Raw genomic sequence first — 18,177 nt, forward strand, 5'->3', positions numbered from 1 at the left:
TATTTAACGTGGCCAGGAGCCTTCCTGGTGCTTGGAGCAAGGCTGCAGCAGAAGTGACTGGCTGCTGAAACATCTCCCCTTCCACTCCCATCCTTGGTGGCTGCAGCACAAAGCAGCAAATATTAGTCAGTCCCACAGGTGTTCCCTGCTCACAGCCACCTCAGAGCGATTCCTGCCCACTTCAAGCCTGCAGTGCTCTGCAGGTACTCTGGATCCCTGTTTAAGGCTTCAGGTCTCCTCAGTGAGGAGGATGTTGATCTATTCCCCTTTATCACTTCCTGGTGGTACATAAAGAAAACTTTGAGGCTATTTGTTTATTTAAAAAGTGAGGGGGAGAATTCATCTTCTTTGAAGACAGAAGTTGCTTCTATCTGTTAATTTTTTTCTAGCATATATCCAGAAGTTCATAAAAATATGTATTTCAGAGGGAAGAAATCTCATTTAGTGGGATGATTTTTCATTTGAGGGTGTGTAAAACTGGCTTCACCTGCTCTTACTGTTTTCCTGGCATTTGAGTTTAAAATGCTGCTGTTGGAGCACTCCTCCACGCTGCCTTCAGACAGCACTTCCACTCCTATTGCCAAGGCTTTCAAAGAAGATTTTCTGTGAAATTAGGTTTTACCAGGTTAGACTTCCACAGCTTCTTCTAACCTAAAAAAAGAAAGGCAGGAACTTCTGAAAAAGTCTTCAGAAAATATAACGGTTGCACATGTTTTTCTTCCCTCCGTCAGTAATAATGAGCTTTTTAAATACTGAGCTTTTTCTGGACTGCTTTCCCTGACGCCTTCCCATTGTGTTTGACTCTTCTTTTCCCTGAGCTGTACAGAGGGCGCAGAAGGACTCCAGGGACCTCAGGTCCATTGGTGTAGCATATTTTTGTGCTTCAAGCATCCTGACCATGTCTGTCACTTTCCTAATTTTCTACAAGACTGCAGGCTGGGAAATGAGGAAGACCCTGAGTCCTTTATCCAGGTCTGGGTCTGAAATGCCTGCTGGAAGGAAGCATTGCTGTACTTTTATTTATTCTCTCTGTCTGATAGGCTCTTCAGATTCAAATGCAATTCAAATTTCAAGTTCAAGTATTCAAATGCTTTGAGGCATCTCTGTTTTTACACTGTACTTTTTCAGGTACAGACAATGAAGTTATTCTCAGGAGCTGCACCTGGTGCACAGGGGCTGCTCTCAGCTCATCATCCAGCCCCTCTGGCCTCAGCTCCTGCTCTCCTGACCCACCTGAGAATGAGCTGCTGAGCCTCACTCAAATGCACAGCCCTGAGCCAGCTGGAATTCCCCTCCAGGAGTTTGAGGCACAGGGACAAGTGCCTCAGCTGGAAAGCACATGACATGTTCCCCATTTTGTAGCTGAGGAAGCTGAGGCACAGGGTTTGTCCCGTTCTCTGTGGCAGAGCTCCTTCTCCCCATGCTGGGCATTCCCTGTCTCCCTAGGGAAGACAGGCTGGAGCCAAGACTCTGAGCACAGATACTTTTGCCACAGGGTCTGGGTTATGTGGCAGACTGGATTTGTGCTTGCCTGCTTCGTGTTCCGAGTTTCTGTTTGTTTCTGCTAAAGCCTTTCCCTGGCTGCTGGCAGGCTCCTGGCTTCCGAGAGCTCAGCCCTGCTTTTCCTTCAGAAAACAGAGGATCTGGGGGAACCTATAAGAATGCTAACTCTGAGCAGACACGTGGTTTCCAAAATTGAATCTGGCTTTCCAAGGCTTTTAGCAGAAGGGTTGATTTGGGTCAAAATTAATGCAAACACTTGTGTAGACCATTTAATGTTTAGTTTATGGACCTGTTAAGGCAGCAGGATAATCCCTTTAGATTACCCGTGTAATTCCTAGTGAATATTTATTTTAAAGTGACTTCAGTGCCCTTAGTCATTAGCGAAGGTTAGTAATGCCTCTCACAGCTGCCAGCCTCCATGCAGCAGCATTTGTCAATGGGAGGGCTTCTCCCTTTGTTCCCTGTTTTTGGTTTGTTTGTTTTTTAACATTTCTCCAACTCTTGCCGGCCTAATCCCGTGGGCTCACCTCTAATCACAGGGAAGCCTCCGAGCTGCCTTTGCCATGCTGACTTCCACCTGAGCGAGGCTGAGGAGGGAGCCCAATGCTGGGCTTTGCTTCTGCTGTGTGCCGAGGGCTGTGGGGAGGACGGGCGGGTTCAAGGACGCGCTCCCGCTTTAATGTGCGCAGGCATGCTCCCGCTCGCTCCCTGATTGGCAAGGTTAACTCCGAGAGGCTGCAGCTTTTGCAACTGATTTGATTAGACCCACTGCTTTATCCCATTCCCTCCCCCACCGCTTGGCCCACCACCTCCTGATCCTTTTAACACAGCCCTTGGTCCAATAACCAGCCAGTCTGAGGTTTTTTTCCTTTTTTCCCTACCCCCTTTTTTCAATTTTCATGCAGGATTTTGACATTTTGTAAAATAAATTATGCAGTCCTACAGGGAAGATCAGGAGGCAATGTCTTGGTCTCAGGACTGTGTTTTATTGTGACTGGTTGAGAGGCTGGGATGTGCCTCATCTTGCTCAATCTGCTGGGCTCTGCACCTTTCCCGGCTCTCCGTGCACCTGTGTGAATTCAGGGACAAGAGACTGGAGGCTCACATACCCCAGCTCGGATGCTCGTTGCCGTCCAATTCCTCTTTTCTCTGCAAAACCAGGCCTGGGGAGAATTACAATCTCAGCCCAAAATGATTTGGCATCCCAAGTCCTCTTCCACTGGGGTATGCCACATTCTCTGTCTGCAAAAAGAAACATGGACAGCATGGATAGAGAACTCCCATATCCCATTGGAGCAGAGTAATGGTGTCTTTTAGCAGCAAGCGTTACTGGTTGGGATTGCTTTGGGAGGTCAGGTCACCCATAGCTCCCAGGCTGGCCGACAAGTGGGGTGAGCTCCAGGAGGCCATGGGAGGCTGTTTGGGCATTAAAGCCCCCAGCCCTTGGGACAGCAAGGTTGGAGTGGGCACCAGCCCAGCCTTCAAGGCTCCGTGGCCCTGTTGCCATCTTTAGCCAGTGTGCTTTAGCGTGTTGTGCGCTGCCAGTTTGCAGTCCTGGGCCCTGCTTGTGATATTGCTCTGTTTGTCGTGTTAAATATCCCAGGGGAATGTGGAGCCTTACGTACAAAAGCTCCTCTTGCCAATTCTCCCTAGTTCTCCTATGAATAAGTAAATAAAGCCTAAAAATTACAAGCTTTCCCAAAACCAGAGAGCCCCAGCTCACAAAATGAAACCACTGGAGAGTGAGCAGCACTGCTGAATTGTTGGTAGTCCTGGATTGGGCCAGGGGAAGCTGCATCTCACCTTGTTTTCACTTGCCTGTTTGTTCAGCAGACCTGATCTGAAGTGGTGTGGGCTGTTTGGGCAGCTCAGTGCTGACGGGGACCAAATCCAGTGACCAGGACTGACCCTATGGAGTCACCCTGGTGAAACAGCACAGGATACAGACAATCCCCTACACACAAGGTATTAAATCTTGACATACTGCATTACTTAAGAGGTCTCAGGGAAAATTAAAACCCTTTTGACCGGGTTTTGCAATGCAGGGAAAATTTTAGTGACATTTAAAAGGTTTCTCTTGTGTTCCTCTAATGGGATAAATAAAAAAAGGCTTGTTTTAGGCCAGCAAATGGGGGGACAATCCAATTTCCCTGATTCCATCAAGGCACTCTTAAAGCATTAGCTTGCGCAGTTTTAAAAAAACCCGCAACAGACTGACCCCTCTGCCTGATGGCTTTGAAAAGTGTCCTGATGTGGAGGTATTTATCCTACACCACATGCTTCATCGAGGCACTCCAGCAGTGCCTGGAAATCTACTCCTTTGTTATTAAACTGTTTAGGAGGACAGCATGCACAGGAGGAAACACAAACACCAGTTTATTATTTACTGCAGCCTTCCACGCTGGGGCTGTGCTCAGACTAATGGGTGATGACGTGCTCTTTAAATTTGCTACTTGGAAGGGAAAAAGGGTGGCACTAACTAGGAACGTTTCTGATGGGAGGCTGAAACCTAAACCTGCCCTTAACTTTACATTTTTAAGCAGAGTTTTGGCTCAATATAAATGAAGATTCCCCTGTGGAATGTTATATTTACGGTTTGTTTCCATCAGTCAGAAAGATTAATGTATCAACACTTACTCCGGAGGGGGCTCTGGGGATTGATAATGGGAGATGCGGAGCCTTTCACCTTGAGGTCACTGGTTCAGCGCTGCCCCACATTGGCTGCCACACCAGCACCTGCCATCTGCTCCAGTGGGCTGGACCCAGTTCTAGGCCCAGCTGGTCCCAGCGGGCTCCCCGGGCTGCTTTAGTAGGAAATGGGGTGGACCTGCTCAGCCCAGCCCTCGGCTCAGAGCGAGCACCACCAGGGAACTTGACCTTCTGCCACGCTTGTACAACCCATGAATGGAGAACCTGTTATTGCTGCCCTGTGCAGAATAACTCATTCGAAGAGCAGGACACCGCTGAACATAAATCTGTCTGTTAAAAGTTGGCTGCGGTTTTCCCTGGTTGCCTCCAGTTCCTGCTGAATTTCATTAGGGACACCGCTATTATACAGCACAAGGAGGGAGCAAGTGCTGCCTCTTGGCTTTGAAAGAGCCCTTTAAAGGGAAGATCAATTTTGCATCTCACTAAATACCTAATGACAGACCAAACTGCAAGTACTTAGTTCAGCTGTATTTTAATAGCACTGTGGCTCCGTCGAGAAATTCCAGTTACTGATACAGTTGGATGTCCTGAGGCAGTTTTCTCCAGACATTTTTCCTTTTTTTTTCTTTAGTAGTGGCACTTCATTAATAGCTGTTCGGAAACCTGGCTGTCTGTGAATAAGCAGTACCAATAAACCTCTTCCCTCACTATTTATTTCTCCTTTCTTCCATCGGGAAACAGCCCCAGTGATCACAGACTGAGTTTTCAGAGTCTGACGCGTAGTTGTACTTGGTGGTGCATGAGCAAATGAAAGAGCAGCTTCATGCCTTTTATAAAATAACAAATGGTAAATCAGCTACTAATAGAATTCACGGAGGCTGCTAAAAGGCTGCTGGATGTCACAAAAACAGCAACCCTTTGTGGTGATGAGATGGCAGCTTCTTAAGTCAACACATGCAGCTGGCTTCTCCCTGGCAGTGGTCCACTTCGGGGCAGGATCCAGGCTCTGATGCCTTCCCCCTCTGGCAGACGGCTGTGAGTGTGTGAACCTCCTCTCTAATTCCAGATTAGCCACAAAGAGGAGTCATCATCCTTAAGAAACAGGCATGCTTGGGAAGGAAAGGCTGGCTGGAGGTTGCAGGGCACAGCACTATCCTCAGGTGCTTGGAAGTGTCTGAGCAAGGCTCCTGGCACTGGGTGTTTCTAAAGGAGAAGAGAAAAAAAGTGCCTTTCATGCTAGGGTTATTGGCCACTGGAGCTCAGCTTGCCTGCTAGCCCAGGCTTTCTCAAGCTTGGCTTAATAAAATCCAGATCTCATCTAATGAGTTCAGAGGATGCTTCAGAATGTCTCAACATGGAAAGTGCTGATCTTGCACACCAAGCCAAGGAAGGTTTATGGGACCAAAACAGAGTCTCCAAAGTCTTTATCCTCACTAACCTGAAGGAGAAAAAGCTCCCCTGGTCCATTAGCAGCACCTCTGCTCCTCCTGCAGCACATTGTGACTTGGTTTTTATTGCAGCCGTGCCTGTTATCACGATGACACCACAACCTCCCTGACAGTGCTCCAGCTCTGCCGTGGCATTCCCGGGCATTCCAGTTGAGCCTGCCTTTGCCCAGATCGAGGGAATCAAACTCGTGAGTTCAGTTAGCCCACACAGGGGTGATTTCCCTGCTTTCTTTTGGATTTCTTTCTCTCTCATGGTCACTCAGTTGGCTTTAACAACTTGTTTATACAAAGAGGATGCCTGGAAAGGCAGAGTGGCAGCATTTGCCTTGCAGTCAGCAAGGGCTGAGGTGAACCGAGCAGTGGCTCTCGGCTCCCACTGTGTCCGCTGTCTCCCGTCCAGCCTGCTAAATTTAGCAGCCTAATCAAGCTTCCTTCTCTCTCTTTAATCAGGTGGAGCAAGTGGCATGCTGACTTGCTGGTTGGCGCTGGCCCCGGCGCTGCTCCGGCGCCCGCAGCCCCTGGGCAGTGCCGGTGGGGGAGCAGCGCCCAGGGGCACCGCTGCCTCCTCATCTCCCTGCTCCCATCCACACGTGCTGTCCTGATACCCAACAGCCGGTCCCACGCGGGCACCATGCCAGCAGTGACTTTACAGGCTTTGTGGCAGAGATTATTTAAAGGAGATTAACCCTTCTAAACCCCTTAGATTTTAATTATTTCTGTATGTATTTATAAAGCCTGCAGTCTGCTGGTTCCAGGGCACAACTGCCCCAGTCCCCATCTTTAACCTGGATTCATGGATGTACAATGCACCCATATTGCAGGACAGGGGCTGGGCTGGACAGGGCTCGTTGGATTTATTTATTTATTTATTGCCATTCTGGAACAATTCACATCTGGGACGAGAATTAAACATTATGGTTTCAAATTGTAAAAAGAGCTAATAATTTGAATCACTTTAAAATACTAATAGGGCATTCATTGAATTGTTTGAGTCAATGAGGCATCTCTGGCTAATTATTTTGGTTAGGGCAGCTCTGTCATTAGTGCCTCCCTACTGCCCATGTTGTGAGCACGGAGCACCCCCTGTCCCTAGAATGGTTTGGGTTGGAAGGGGTCTTAAAGACCACACAGATCCAACCCCCTGCTATGGGCAGGGACACCTTCCACTACCCCAGGCTGCTCAGAGCCCCGTCCAACCCAGCCTTGATCCAGGGGCAGCCACAGCTTCTCTGGGCACCCTGTGCCAGGGCCTGCCCACCCTCACAGTAACACCCTCACATACCTGCCTGTCTTGTAAATTAGAGCATAAAAGGTGAGCATTGGAAGCAAAAACACCCCACGGCATTATGGACCCCAGTGATCTGAGAAAAAAAATAGGGTCATTTTGAATTAATTCCTTAAAACCAGATGATATTTATTTATTCTTGTCTCCTGAACAAGGAAATAAATGCAGACAGTGCCAAGGAGTCCATAAATAAATTTTGTTCTTGGAGAATCTCTTTAATATGCACACAGTCCCGCTTCTGTGGTAGTGAACATTTGACCAGTAGCAATTAATTTCTTATCACAGTCTTTCTATGAGGTAAGAAAACATTAGTGTCTCCATTAGGAGGTGGAGAAGAGAAGCTCTCCAAGAGCAAATGATGTGCCCGGCTTCATTTCCCTGCCCCAAGGCTTGCCAAGAGCTGCTGGAGGGAGAGGGCATTGCAGGGATGTTTCTCCTGCAGGATGGCTGGGTGTTCCTCTCCAGGCAGATCCATCCTCCTGATCAAATGATAGACTCGGAAAACGTTCAATATCTGTGTATTTCAGGATAAGTATCACTAAGCTAATGAATTTTCAGCAGCTTACTGTGAAGCATACAGTATTCCCTGTATTGGCAGGTGGGAAAAGAGAGAAGAAAAAATAGCAGAAGTCCCTGGTATAAATCTCTTCTGTGTGGAAAGGGTGAGAAGAGGGTTTCTTACAGAAAACACCGTGTGATCCCATGGCATGTCAGTGATTAGGCAAAGTGTCCCAAAGGTTAATACATCTTTTTTCATTCAAATAGGTAGGATCTACAGCTGAAAGTGCTGGACCCCGGCATCCTGCCCCAGGGAGGGGGGAGCAGGGAAGCAAAGGGTTAAATTTCGGGGCTGTAGAAGCAGATTGTGTTTTCCTTCTATGATGTGGGCTGACAAGACATCAGTATTCTATTCATCTGTTGGGAATTAGGCTGTTAATCCAATCAATGACTCTTGAGCTAGCTGCAGCCTGCCTCCCCACTGGGGAACAATCGGATCAGACGGGAGATTGTTTAAGAGCACAGAGCGGTCCCGGTGTCAGGTGGAATTTCCAAGCGTTCCCTAGTGAATTGGGGATGGGAAAGCTGTCTCAGCCCATTTATCCTGCCCCTTAAATAAGCAGGTATCTGCCTCAGCCATGCTAAAGTGATAAAGCAGTAGAGGAGCACTAACTTTTATGCAGGGAGGGGGCGGGGAAGCACCCTGAGAAGAGAGAATTTAGCATCCTGCCCCTTGGAATACCATCCTGTCCATGGCTTGGGATGGCATTTGCATGGTTTGTCAGGGGCTGGCCCAGCCACAGCCCAGTGACACTTGTTACAGCTTTAGGCACTGACTTTGCCAAACACACTTTTGGTCCCCGCAGCTTCCTGGCAGCTTTGCTATTGCACCAGCACCCTTGTTTGATGGCCAGCAAGATGCCTGGTGCTGAAAGTAACAGGCAGTAGCAAATACTATTTGGATAACCCATAAATATGTCCAAATACACAGCTGGGCACAGACTGCTGGCTGCAAAATGGGATGAAAATGCTCAACAGCAAAGCAGCCCTGAGAATTTCAGTGTTGCTGCACGAGCTGCTGCGTAGGTTCAGAAATCAGTTTGTTCTGCAATTAATGACAGCCATGTCTGCGGTGAGATATTGAGAGCCTGCATCTGTGCCAGCAGCACTACATGCTGATCACAGTAGATGTGACAAATCCCATTGAAATTGCACTTGGAAATTTAGGTGCAGCACCAGTTAGAAACTAGGGCGATGAGGGATTAGCATAAGGCTGGCACACTGAACTCCTCGGGCCGGGGGCGTTTGGGAGCAGTAGCAGATGCAGGCTTCGGGAGGGAGCCAGTGGTGGTTCCTGGGCACCCTCTTCTCTCTGAGCTTTCTTAGATCTGCTTTTATCAGCAGCTTTGTGAGCGGAGGCTCCTCCAAATTAGTGCTCCTAAATGAACCACGAGTATGAGCTCCAGCAGTGAATACAAGTAGGGAGGTCCCCAGACAGAAAAATCCCCAGCTCAGAGGCTTGGCTTTAAAGGGCTTCAACATCCCTCTTCCCTTGATCATAATTTTGAATCAAACAAAAGCTAATGCAATTTTCTTTGCCTTTCAGTAGCAGATTGTGCTGTAAGGGTTCATGCCATTAGAAATGTAATAATTGCTTCTCTATGCAGATCTAATTTATCTGTGAGGCACTTAGAAGATAGGCCAAATGATAGCCTGGCAGCAGGCTCTGGAGAAGGGCCCAAGAGGTGATGATAAAAATATGTCTAGCACCTTCCATCCTCGGGGATATCTGCCTGGCACAGTGCAGGAAAGGGTCAGAATGGGAGGAGGTGAGCAGAGGAGAGAGCTGAGAGCTCTTGGAGAGGGACAGCTCAATAAGAGAGGGGTGCCTGCCAAACCTGCACGCATGCAGAGGAGGTGGGAGAGTTAATTGAGGAACCAAGCTTAAGAGGATGCCCAAGCCCTGCCCTTGTCAGCCTGGGTTATTGGCAATCCCTAAATAACAGCTGCTCGTGACCAGTGCATGGTTTTTGGTTTTGCTTCTAGCCGAGGTTGCTCTGTATCCTTTGTCCCGTGGTGTTGGTCCTTGGGGAGTGCCTGAGCTGCCTTGGATCTGGGACCAAGGATGCACATGGTGATGTCTCCTGCTGAATCCTCTGGTGGAGTTTAGAATGGTTCTATCAGCCCCCATTGCCTGGTTTTAGTATTGGTGGGGTAAATTCTGGTGTGTTGAGCTGTAGCCTTACCCTCAGTCTTCTTGGAGAGAAAATTTCAGAGAGAGAATAAGATGATGATGAGGTTAAAGTAAATTGTTGGGAAGTTGAAGTCTAAAGTAGAAACAAATGAGAAATAAAACTCTTTTTAAAAGTGGAGGGAAGTATTTTCTTGCTATTTTTCATTTCCCTGGCTTGAGTGAGTGTGTGTCGTGAGGCTGCAGAGATTTATATTACAGCTCCTAAGCACCGGTGCTTGTTCAGAGGCTGTATTATTCTGCCCCTTTTTATTCACTCACCTTCTAAAGATGTAGTGTAAATATTTATCTTCCTTCTGGCCCATCGTGCTGCCCAGGACCCAGTGCTGTTAAACCCTCTTATCACCTCATCGTTCTTATCTCCTGCGATCCCTGCCAACAATCAGAGTCTGTCAATGGGAACGATAGTGCCCCTTAAAAGGTGCCACAAATGAGCAGAAAGAAGAGGTGATGTGGGGGGAAAAATACCTTCAAATAAAGCGCACATGTGGTGCCCCTGGAAAGGGCAGGGTTCGTGTGGATGTTTGCTGCTGTGCTTTGCACACTCTCGGTGTCTGTGCTTAGGGAGGTGACTGAAGGCCTCGAGGTGAGGTCTCGGTGTGGAGCAGCACTCAAGGAGCTGTGGGGTCCCCTACAGACCCTTGTGCTGGTGTGGAGGGCCCAGCCCCAGCTTCATCACCGATACAGGGTCGGGCTGGACCAAAGCTCACCCAGGTAACCGGCATGGATTTGTTCTTCCTCTTTCTCCACTGGTGCTAAACGAAACACGTGAGATGGAGGAGGAGGCAGTGTCCCTTCCGGCCACCCTCCTGCTGACAGGTTTCTGCACACAGCCTGGAGGGCAAATGAAGCAGCTCTGACCCATCAGTGTTTATACAGCACTGCTTTTAAACCTGCCCCGTGAAACCACAGCCACACACTGGCCAGTCATGGTCTGTTTGCAATGGCAAGGCAGCAGCAATCGTGTCTTACAGAGTGCACAGCATCTCAGCAGGTTTAGCCAAGCCGTTTCCTTGTCTCTGCCCTTCAGTCCAGAACTTGTGTTGGGTTAAGCAAGGAACAGAAATTCCCAGGGAATGAACATGGGATGGCAACACCGATATAATCCCATCACTTATGAGACGGAATTGACGTGCAGCAGCCACAGTGCCACTTAGCAGATAAGACAGTTGGTCCATCTGCGCTCGGTCCATCTTCTCTCATTTCTCTTGCTTAGATTTCTCAGGAGCAGAACAAAATCCTGTTATCCAATAAGTTATCCACTGGTAGTTGGATTTTCATTGAGTGACATCTGTCGCAGGCCATGGATGTAGGAGGTACCAGTGTTTTTGTAGTGTCTTTGTTTTGATGGGTTTGGTAGATGTGGGCATGTGGGTTTGCATCTCCCAGAAAGGCCATGCAGTTCAGCTGCCGCCCTGACACAGCCAGATGTGCCAGGAGGCTGTAGAAGCCACCAGAGATGGCACATGGCATTAGGAGGCAAGAGGAAAGCTTGGAATCGGATCTTTTGCTGGTCAGTAACGTGTCTGGAACTGAGCACTCTTACATTTGAGTGTGCCATGGCCTTTCTTTTCTTTCTGGTCATTATCTGTCTGCCTGTGTGGGTTCTGCCATTTCCACAAGCTCCTCCTTGTTCCAGATGGAGAATTGCTAAAAGGGCTCTGGGACAAGGGCCAAGCAGTGCCTTGCAAGCCTTTACAGAAGGTGTGCTGCTGCTTTGAGCCTGGCTTTTCCCCTCTTTTGCGTTGAAGTTCACTGAGTCAGAGCAGGTTTCCTCCTTTTCAGCCTGTGACAGTGACATTTTTCCAGCTGATACAGAGGCATGAAAGGGCATTTCTCAGAGGCATCCTGGCTCAGTGTTGGCCCAGAGCTGCCCATCTCCTCTTCTGCACTCTCCAACATCAGCTTCCCTACTGAGCAGCTTCTCTTTGGTCCATCTGCTGAAGGGATCCATCTGATCACCGCCAGCATCTCCATGCTCCTCCCAGCTGCAGAGGATGCGCTGCAGATGCCCTGCTCCTGATTGGTGCCAGTGGGGTGAGGACAGAGGTCCTGCTCACTGTTTGGGATCATTCATCCCAACAGAGGCACATCCTGGGAGAAGGACCCTAAAACGCTCAAGGGGCTGCTGCTTTCTGTTGCACATCAGGAAATGTCCCTTGCATCAAGGCCAGCTGGAAGTCATCTTCACTCGTCTTCTGCACATGGTGTTTGATTGCAAAACAGACATTTCCAGTGCCTGGCAGGCAATATTTGTCTCACCTAATTCCCACAATGGGAGCTGTAATCCTGACTGTCACAGCCCATCGTTGATTAGTCTCCAGGTGTGACCATTTTGCTCTGAAGGCTCAGCGCTGCCATACCTGGAGCAGCTGGGTGCATCAGGCTGCAATTAGCCACGGTGCTCCAAAAAGCCAAATCAAAGAGGGATTGAGATCAGCAGCTTCCCAAGGGCTTTCAAGGCCGTTAGTGAGTGACCACACTAGAACTTTTTCCATTTACCTGGATTAAAATTGGTCACAGAGGAAATAGAAGCAAACAGCATGGCATCTGAGAAGTGTAGCAAATAGCATTTGGCCATTGGGCAGGCTCAAAGCTGGGGGAAAATCCACAGCGTGAATGAAGTGCAAACCATGTTTGCATAACACTGGATTAGTAGCTCTTTTTAAAAACCACACTGGGATTAAAAAGACGCATTTCCTGTGCCGGGACCAGCGCTCTCTCCTTAGCCCAGCAGATGCCAGGAAGTACATCTAAGAGAAATAAAAAACCTTGTTAGCCCCAGCCAGCTGCTGCAGGCCTTTGGAAGAGGAGCAAATGTCTGTAGGATTCCTGGAGCAGTCCTGTGTGTTTTATAGGGAGTTCTGCAGCGAAGTGTTCCTGTGGGAAGGGGTTTCTGCTGCACGGCTCCAGTCCCATTCACCTGTGAGTTTTGTTGGCTGCAGTCTTGGAGGTGGTGATGCAGAGGGGAGCTGGATTCCCATCCCCCAGCCCACATATTTGACATCCTGCCTTCCCAATAACTCATTCGGAGCACTCCCACCTCTCCTTCTCCAGCCCTGCTCTGTATTTTGCTGAAGTCCGTGCTGGCCCGGTCACTCCTCTGAGCAGGTGTGTGCTTAAGGAGCGCTCAGGGGCACTGGCTCACACTGGTTACCTTATTAGTGTGGAATAATCAGTGGATGCTGTCTGTGATCCCCTCAGTTCTTTGGTTTGTGGTACCATCTAATGACACCCATTTGCATTCCGCTCCCACAGCTGGGGCAGCCATAGGCTCCTGAAATGAGGTGTCTTCAAACATTGCTGTGAGAGACATGAGTGGCACGTAGTGGCACATGGAAGGAAGAATCTGACCCTCCCACCCCATTGCTTGGAAAGACATGAAATGGATATTCAGGCAGCAAATGCCTGTTACATCTGGCTTTTTGTCCCTGTTGCTGCCATGGTTGACATGTTGGTGCAGTGTCCCAGAGCAAAGCATGGCACCTCCCACCCCAAAACACAGGCCATTCCTAATTCCTCAGCTCAACAGGCTTAATATCAAACAGAGTAACAGACTGGGAAAGCAGAAGGCTTCCAGCTATGAGTGGAATTTCTACCTGTTCTCCCCTTGTTTTCCCTTTCCCCTGCTCCAGAATCCACAGCAGACTGTAGAATTTGCACCTTAATCCCAAAGATGATGGTAATTAAAAACTTAAGTCTCCATAGACATGCAAATAAATTGGGGAGGCAGAGAACTGAATTAGAGGCTAATCCTGGTTGGCGTAGCGAAAGCAAAGGGACCAGTAATTCTTTCCTTCTGTTTTTCACCTGTTCTGGTGGCAGGACGAGGCTGTGTCGGGGTGAGGTGCTTGGGTTTGCAGTGCTGGATGTGAAGCACCAACTCTGGCAGAGCCCTGGGGAGGGGACACAGGAGTCTGGGAAGGGGACACACATCCCAGAGCGTTGCAGCTGATGCAGTGGCTGAAGTGTTACCTGGAACAGGGAGCTGTGTGCCAACAGCTACAGATCAAAAATGGCAAAGCCGTTTGCTTTGCCCTTGCGCTGCAGGGGTTTCACAAGGATGAGTTTGGCAACTTGCTGTCATCCCTGAGCACTGTGCCCTTTCCTGACTCAACAGAACTTAACCTGGGCATTGGGGTAGACCTAAATTCTGGAAGCAGGAACCTAAGATTTATTCAGGTGGAAGGAACGGGGATGTTTTCCCCTGTGTGCTCCCTTGTGCTGAAGAGTGCAGCGCACTGAGCTGTGTGAGCGTCCGCTTCTTTACCCTTCTCTCAAGTAGTTGGCCAAAGCTGGGTTTGCACTGAAGCATCTTGCACTAAAGCATCAGGAGTAGTGAGAATCCCAGAGTGAGGCCACAGGACTGAAATCCTTCATTTTTATGGGCTGGTAGTGATAACGGTATGAACTGAATTATACTCACGTCATGACGTGATCCACGCACTCTTACGGGTGGATAGATATTGATTATCCATCAATAGGGAGTGATGGTGGATAATGATTCAAATCCCAGCTGTCAGGTAGCTGGGTATCCTGGCTGTTTGTCTAGTCAATTAAAACATTGCTGTGATTCAGCTTATTTCTTTAAAACTGGGATTTATTTGTATTACCACAATGTTACCTATACCTCTAAAATCAAGTCTCTCTCTCTTTCAGGATGGGGAAGGCCAGACTGCACTCCATTATGGTAAGCTGCCTCTAAGCTTGGCTGTTCCTTCTTAGCAGCATGGATTTGCAGCTGGAGTAAATGCTCTATACACAGGAAGCAAATTTCAGGAGAAAAATGAGCAAGGAATCTGGATTTGATTAACCAGTGGCTCCCTCCACTAGTAAATCGCAGCATGGTAGGAATAAGAGCCTTGGGAGAGGCAGCGGGGAAGATTGCTGCCCTTCCTTCGTTCTCCTCTGCAAATGTCACCTTAAAGCCTTCCTTTTCCCCCAGTTAATGATGCAGAGTTTCCCTGTACACCTCTGTGTCTCCAGGATGTGGTTGTGCCACCTGCAGACCCAGGAGTGGCTCTGGTTAGGGAATGCCAAATCCCTCGGCCTTCAGGGAGGGTCTGTGCCAGTTTTAACAGGTTACACAGGTCAGGGGAAGGGGACAACAAGGTGGCCTCCACCTTTGTGTGTCCTGGTGACAAACCTGTTCGATCACAGCTGAGAGAGCAGCAGCTTCTCTGCTACCAAAATCAGCAGAGGCAAGTCACAGTTGGTGTCCCTCCTACAATTACAGGCTAATTAGATACGTGATTTAATTGAAAGATTGTTCTATCTCCAAATGAGAAAAGTAGAGACTGAAGTGACGCATGCGGTGCTGATGTGCAGGGAATAGGAAAAAAGTATCAATTTAATCTGGATCATAATTTTTTTCCCAAAATTAAGACATAGCCAGTTATTATTTTGTACTCTCTCTTGATGCCTGTCACTGTAATTAAGAGCATACTTGTCATTCTGAAGTGTTTGTGTCTGTCTCTCTCTTCTTGATCACTCCACAAGGACATTAGCAGGATGGCAAAATTGCTTTGCAGACATCAGTCCAAAGCAAAGCATTTGGATCTGGAGCTAAGCTCCCAGATTCCCGGGCCCCTGAGCTGAGGCTGTAGTCACAATAATGTGTGATTTGTCCCTGTGGGATCTTGCCTGTAGGATAGTCTATTTTTCAAATTCCTGTCACTGTGACTGGAATGGTGAATCTGTTGCTTAGCGCAGCGTTGTCCGCAGATGGACGGCACTTCAAATGCCACATTGCCTCTTTCTCTGCCTAATTCATTCCCCATTCTGGGCTTTCTCTCTCCTGGGAAGATGCTTTCCCAGCTCCAGGGCTGAGGGATGCACCGTAGATTACAATAGGTTATGCAAAAGCGTAGCACATGTGTAAGTTATCCAAGAGCACCTGCTTCAAGCGAGCCCAGTATGTGAAAGGAAAAGGTGGGTGCATCACCTGAGTTTAAATTCCGTGCAGGTGGATCCCTCTGGCTGGGGACTGAGGCAGGTTGTTTAACACAAGCAAGCATAACTGGTATAATGAACATTGTTTCAGAAATGGTTTCTCTCATCCACCCTTCCAGCTCAGGTGTTTCAATAATGACAGTTTTCCAGGGTTTTCTTCCCAAATGCTAAGTGTTTGCTAAGTGTTAACGCTTTTTCTTCTCCTTGGGTATTATCCCCTCTCTCCTCCCTGTGCATCATCTTAGGGAAGCCTCTCTGGGTCGCTGGCACACAGGTCTGGTGTTCCTGTGGATGCCCGGCTGTTCCTGGTGGCCATCACTGCCCCCAGGACATCCTCATTCCCTTACCTGCTGGTCTGGCCATAAATCTCCTCGAGCTTGGAAACAGCGTCTCAGATGAGTGACTGTGTTTGATTCAATTGGCTGTTGGCCTGAAACTGGAGCTCACTGTCACCTCCCAGTCCCATTTGGGTCAGCCTTCACAACCGAGCCGTTAATTGCAGCGGAGAGGCAGGAGAGCTCCTGTGGACACCAGCTCTGAGCAGAGCAGTGCCTTCCCAAGGCCTTCCCTTTTGCTGGAGGCTGTTCAGGGAATTCAGGGAAGGGTTAAATCCCATCAGCAAGGCAGCCCCTGCTTTTAGGGTGTCTGCGTCCCTTTTTATGAGCCGGCGTGGCCTGACAGCTGTCCTTGGGGTGACAGCTCTCCTGATTACAGCCGGTGTCGCACCGCGTCCTGCTGTGGGTTATAAATCCTGCCTCCTTCCGCTCGGCGCTGACCCCGGCTTTAATCGGGGGTTAAGTGGAGGCCAGCGGCAGTGCGCTCCGGCGGCACCGGCCCCGGCGGGACCCACGGCCGGACCCACGGCCGGACCCACGGCCGGACCCCTGCCCTGGGTGCGCACGGTGTCCCTGCTGAGCAGCCCCTTCCCCTCGGCTCCTCTCCATCCATCCATCCATCCACCCACCCACCCACTGGGAATACTGAAATCATTGCTGCTGCCTCTCCCAGAGGAAATCAAGGCTTCTCGGAGCAGTGGTGGCCACGTGGCTGCGGAGTGGGCCGGCTCTGTATCCTCCTGGGCGCTCCGGCTTCCCTGCAAAGCACCATCTGTTCGGCTCTGCGCTGTGGCAGGGCAGTGGGAGGGGACGCTGGAGGGAAAATAAATAATAAAAAAAAATTCATCATCTGAACCCTGAGGATTAATGGAGTCGGGAGGCGAACTGCGCTGAATGGAAATTCATCTTCACCCGTGCCAGTGTCAGGGCTGCCGCTCCAGCCCTTGACAAATCGAGGGTCCCAGGCTGTGATAAATCCAGCAGCTGTGCTCGTCCCCAGAGATGTCCCCAGCCTGCTCAAGGACACGGGCTGGGCCCACCAGCAGCAGCACCGGACGAGTAAGCCACCTCTCCCTGTAGGGACTGGCTGCCCGTCCCCAGAAGCTGCCCCCACAGCTTCCTTGGCACCTCTGGAAGTCTGTTTTCTGCAGAGGGATGTGCTCCCCTTCAGCTCAGCCTCGCCCACAGCCCCACCTGCTTCCTCACCAACCTGTTTCCTCCTTTTGGCCCCTTTTTTATCTTTTCAGTATAAACTCCAATCACACACTGAATTTATTTTAATGAGACATTACTGCTTGTCCTTTTGGATTAGCAGAAGACTGCAGAGTAATGCAAAAGACACTCTAATTACTAAAGGAGTCAGTCGGATGCTTTATAAAAACACCCAAAATGTGATTAAAACCAGTTGCTACCGATGCCAGAGGAAGCTGCCAGCTTCATGGACTTGTAAGGCAGGTTTTGGCTTCACTGGGATCTGAGTTGCACAGGCTTAAGGGAAAATCCAGGGTCTGGGACTTCTGCTAATGTCAGCCAAGTCCAGCTCTTCAGTGTTAAAAGAGTTTTCCTGATTTTCCTGGTTCTTTTTTTTTAGCATCCTGAGGGTAACACTGTTACATCCTAGGACAGGGAAGAGCCCAGGTCAAACTTTATCTTGGCAGAGAAAATCAGGGATGAGTAGAGGTATGAGGAATAAAAGGTGTGCCATGAACAGCTGTCCCAGGCCGTGGGCACAGTCGCCCGGAGCTGGTGCTTGGGGAAGTGGTGGCCGGCAGCTATAAACCATCTGAATTTTGTGCAAAGGGAAGGGATGGACAAGAGCCAGGAGCGAGGCAGCACTGATGATGTCCTGCCTGGGATGTGCCGCCTACTCCCGGGGAGATTCAGGAAGCAGGTGAGGGGCAGGGGCTTACCGATCCATTACAGACGGTGACTGCGTTATAAATTCTGGGTACAAAAGCAGGCAGGGAATGCTTTCCCTTTGGGGGTCTCTGCAGTGCTGCAGTAGCACTCTGGGGCCCTTGCCAGGGTCGGTCTCCATTCCTGGATGTGAAGGAGCCGTGGCCAAGGTGTGCCCAGGCTCCCCCCGTGTCCCAGGGGATGCCCTGCAGCTCCTTCGGCTCCCTGCACCTCTGACGGGACCGCAGGCTCTGGGTGCTGGGTGCACCAGCAGCACCCCCTCAGGACTTCTGGCTTTGCGTTGCTCTCACTCTGTCCTTTCTCCTTCCTTTGCACTCTTAAATCCAAAGGAATGCATTG

General features: G+C 49.4%; 1 protein-coding gene across 1 annotated transcript in view; it reads left to right on the plus strand.

Moving 5' to 3' along the window:
- ACBD6 (acyl-CoA binding domain containing 6) overlaps positions 1 to 18,177 on the plus strand; it is an 81,338-nt gene that overhangs the window by 62,392 nt on the left and 769 nt on the right. Inside the window, exon 7 of the mRNA XM_048312746.1 lies at positions 14,294 to 14,324. Coding sequence (XP_048168703.1) covers positions 14,294 to 14,324 — 31 coding nt within the window. The remainder of the gene's footprint in view (positions 1 to 14,293; positions 14,325 to 18,177) is intronic.

The sequence above is a fragment of the Corvus hawaiiensis genome, chromosome 9 (assembly GCF_020740725.1).
Source record: "Corvus hawaiiensis isolate bCorHaw1 chromosome 9, bCorHaw1.pri.cur, whole genome shotgun sequence".
NCBI classification, from domain to species: Eukaryota; Metazoa; Chordata; class Aves; order Passeriformes; family Corvidae; genus Corvus; species Corvus hawaiiensis.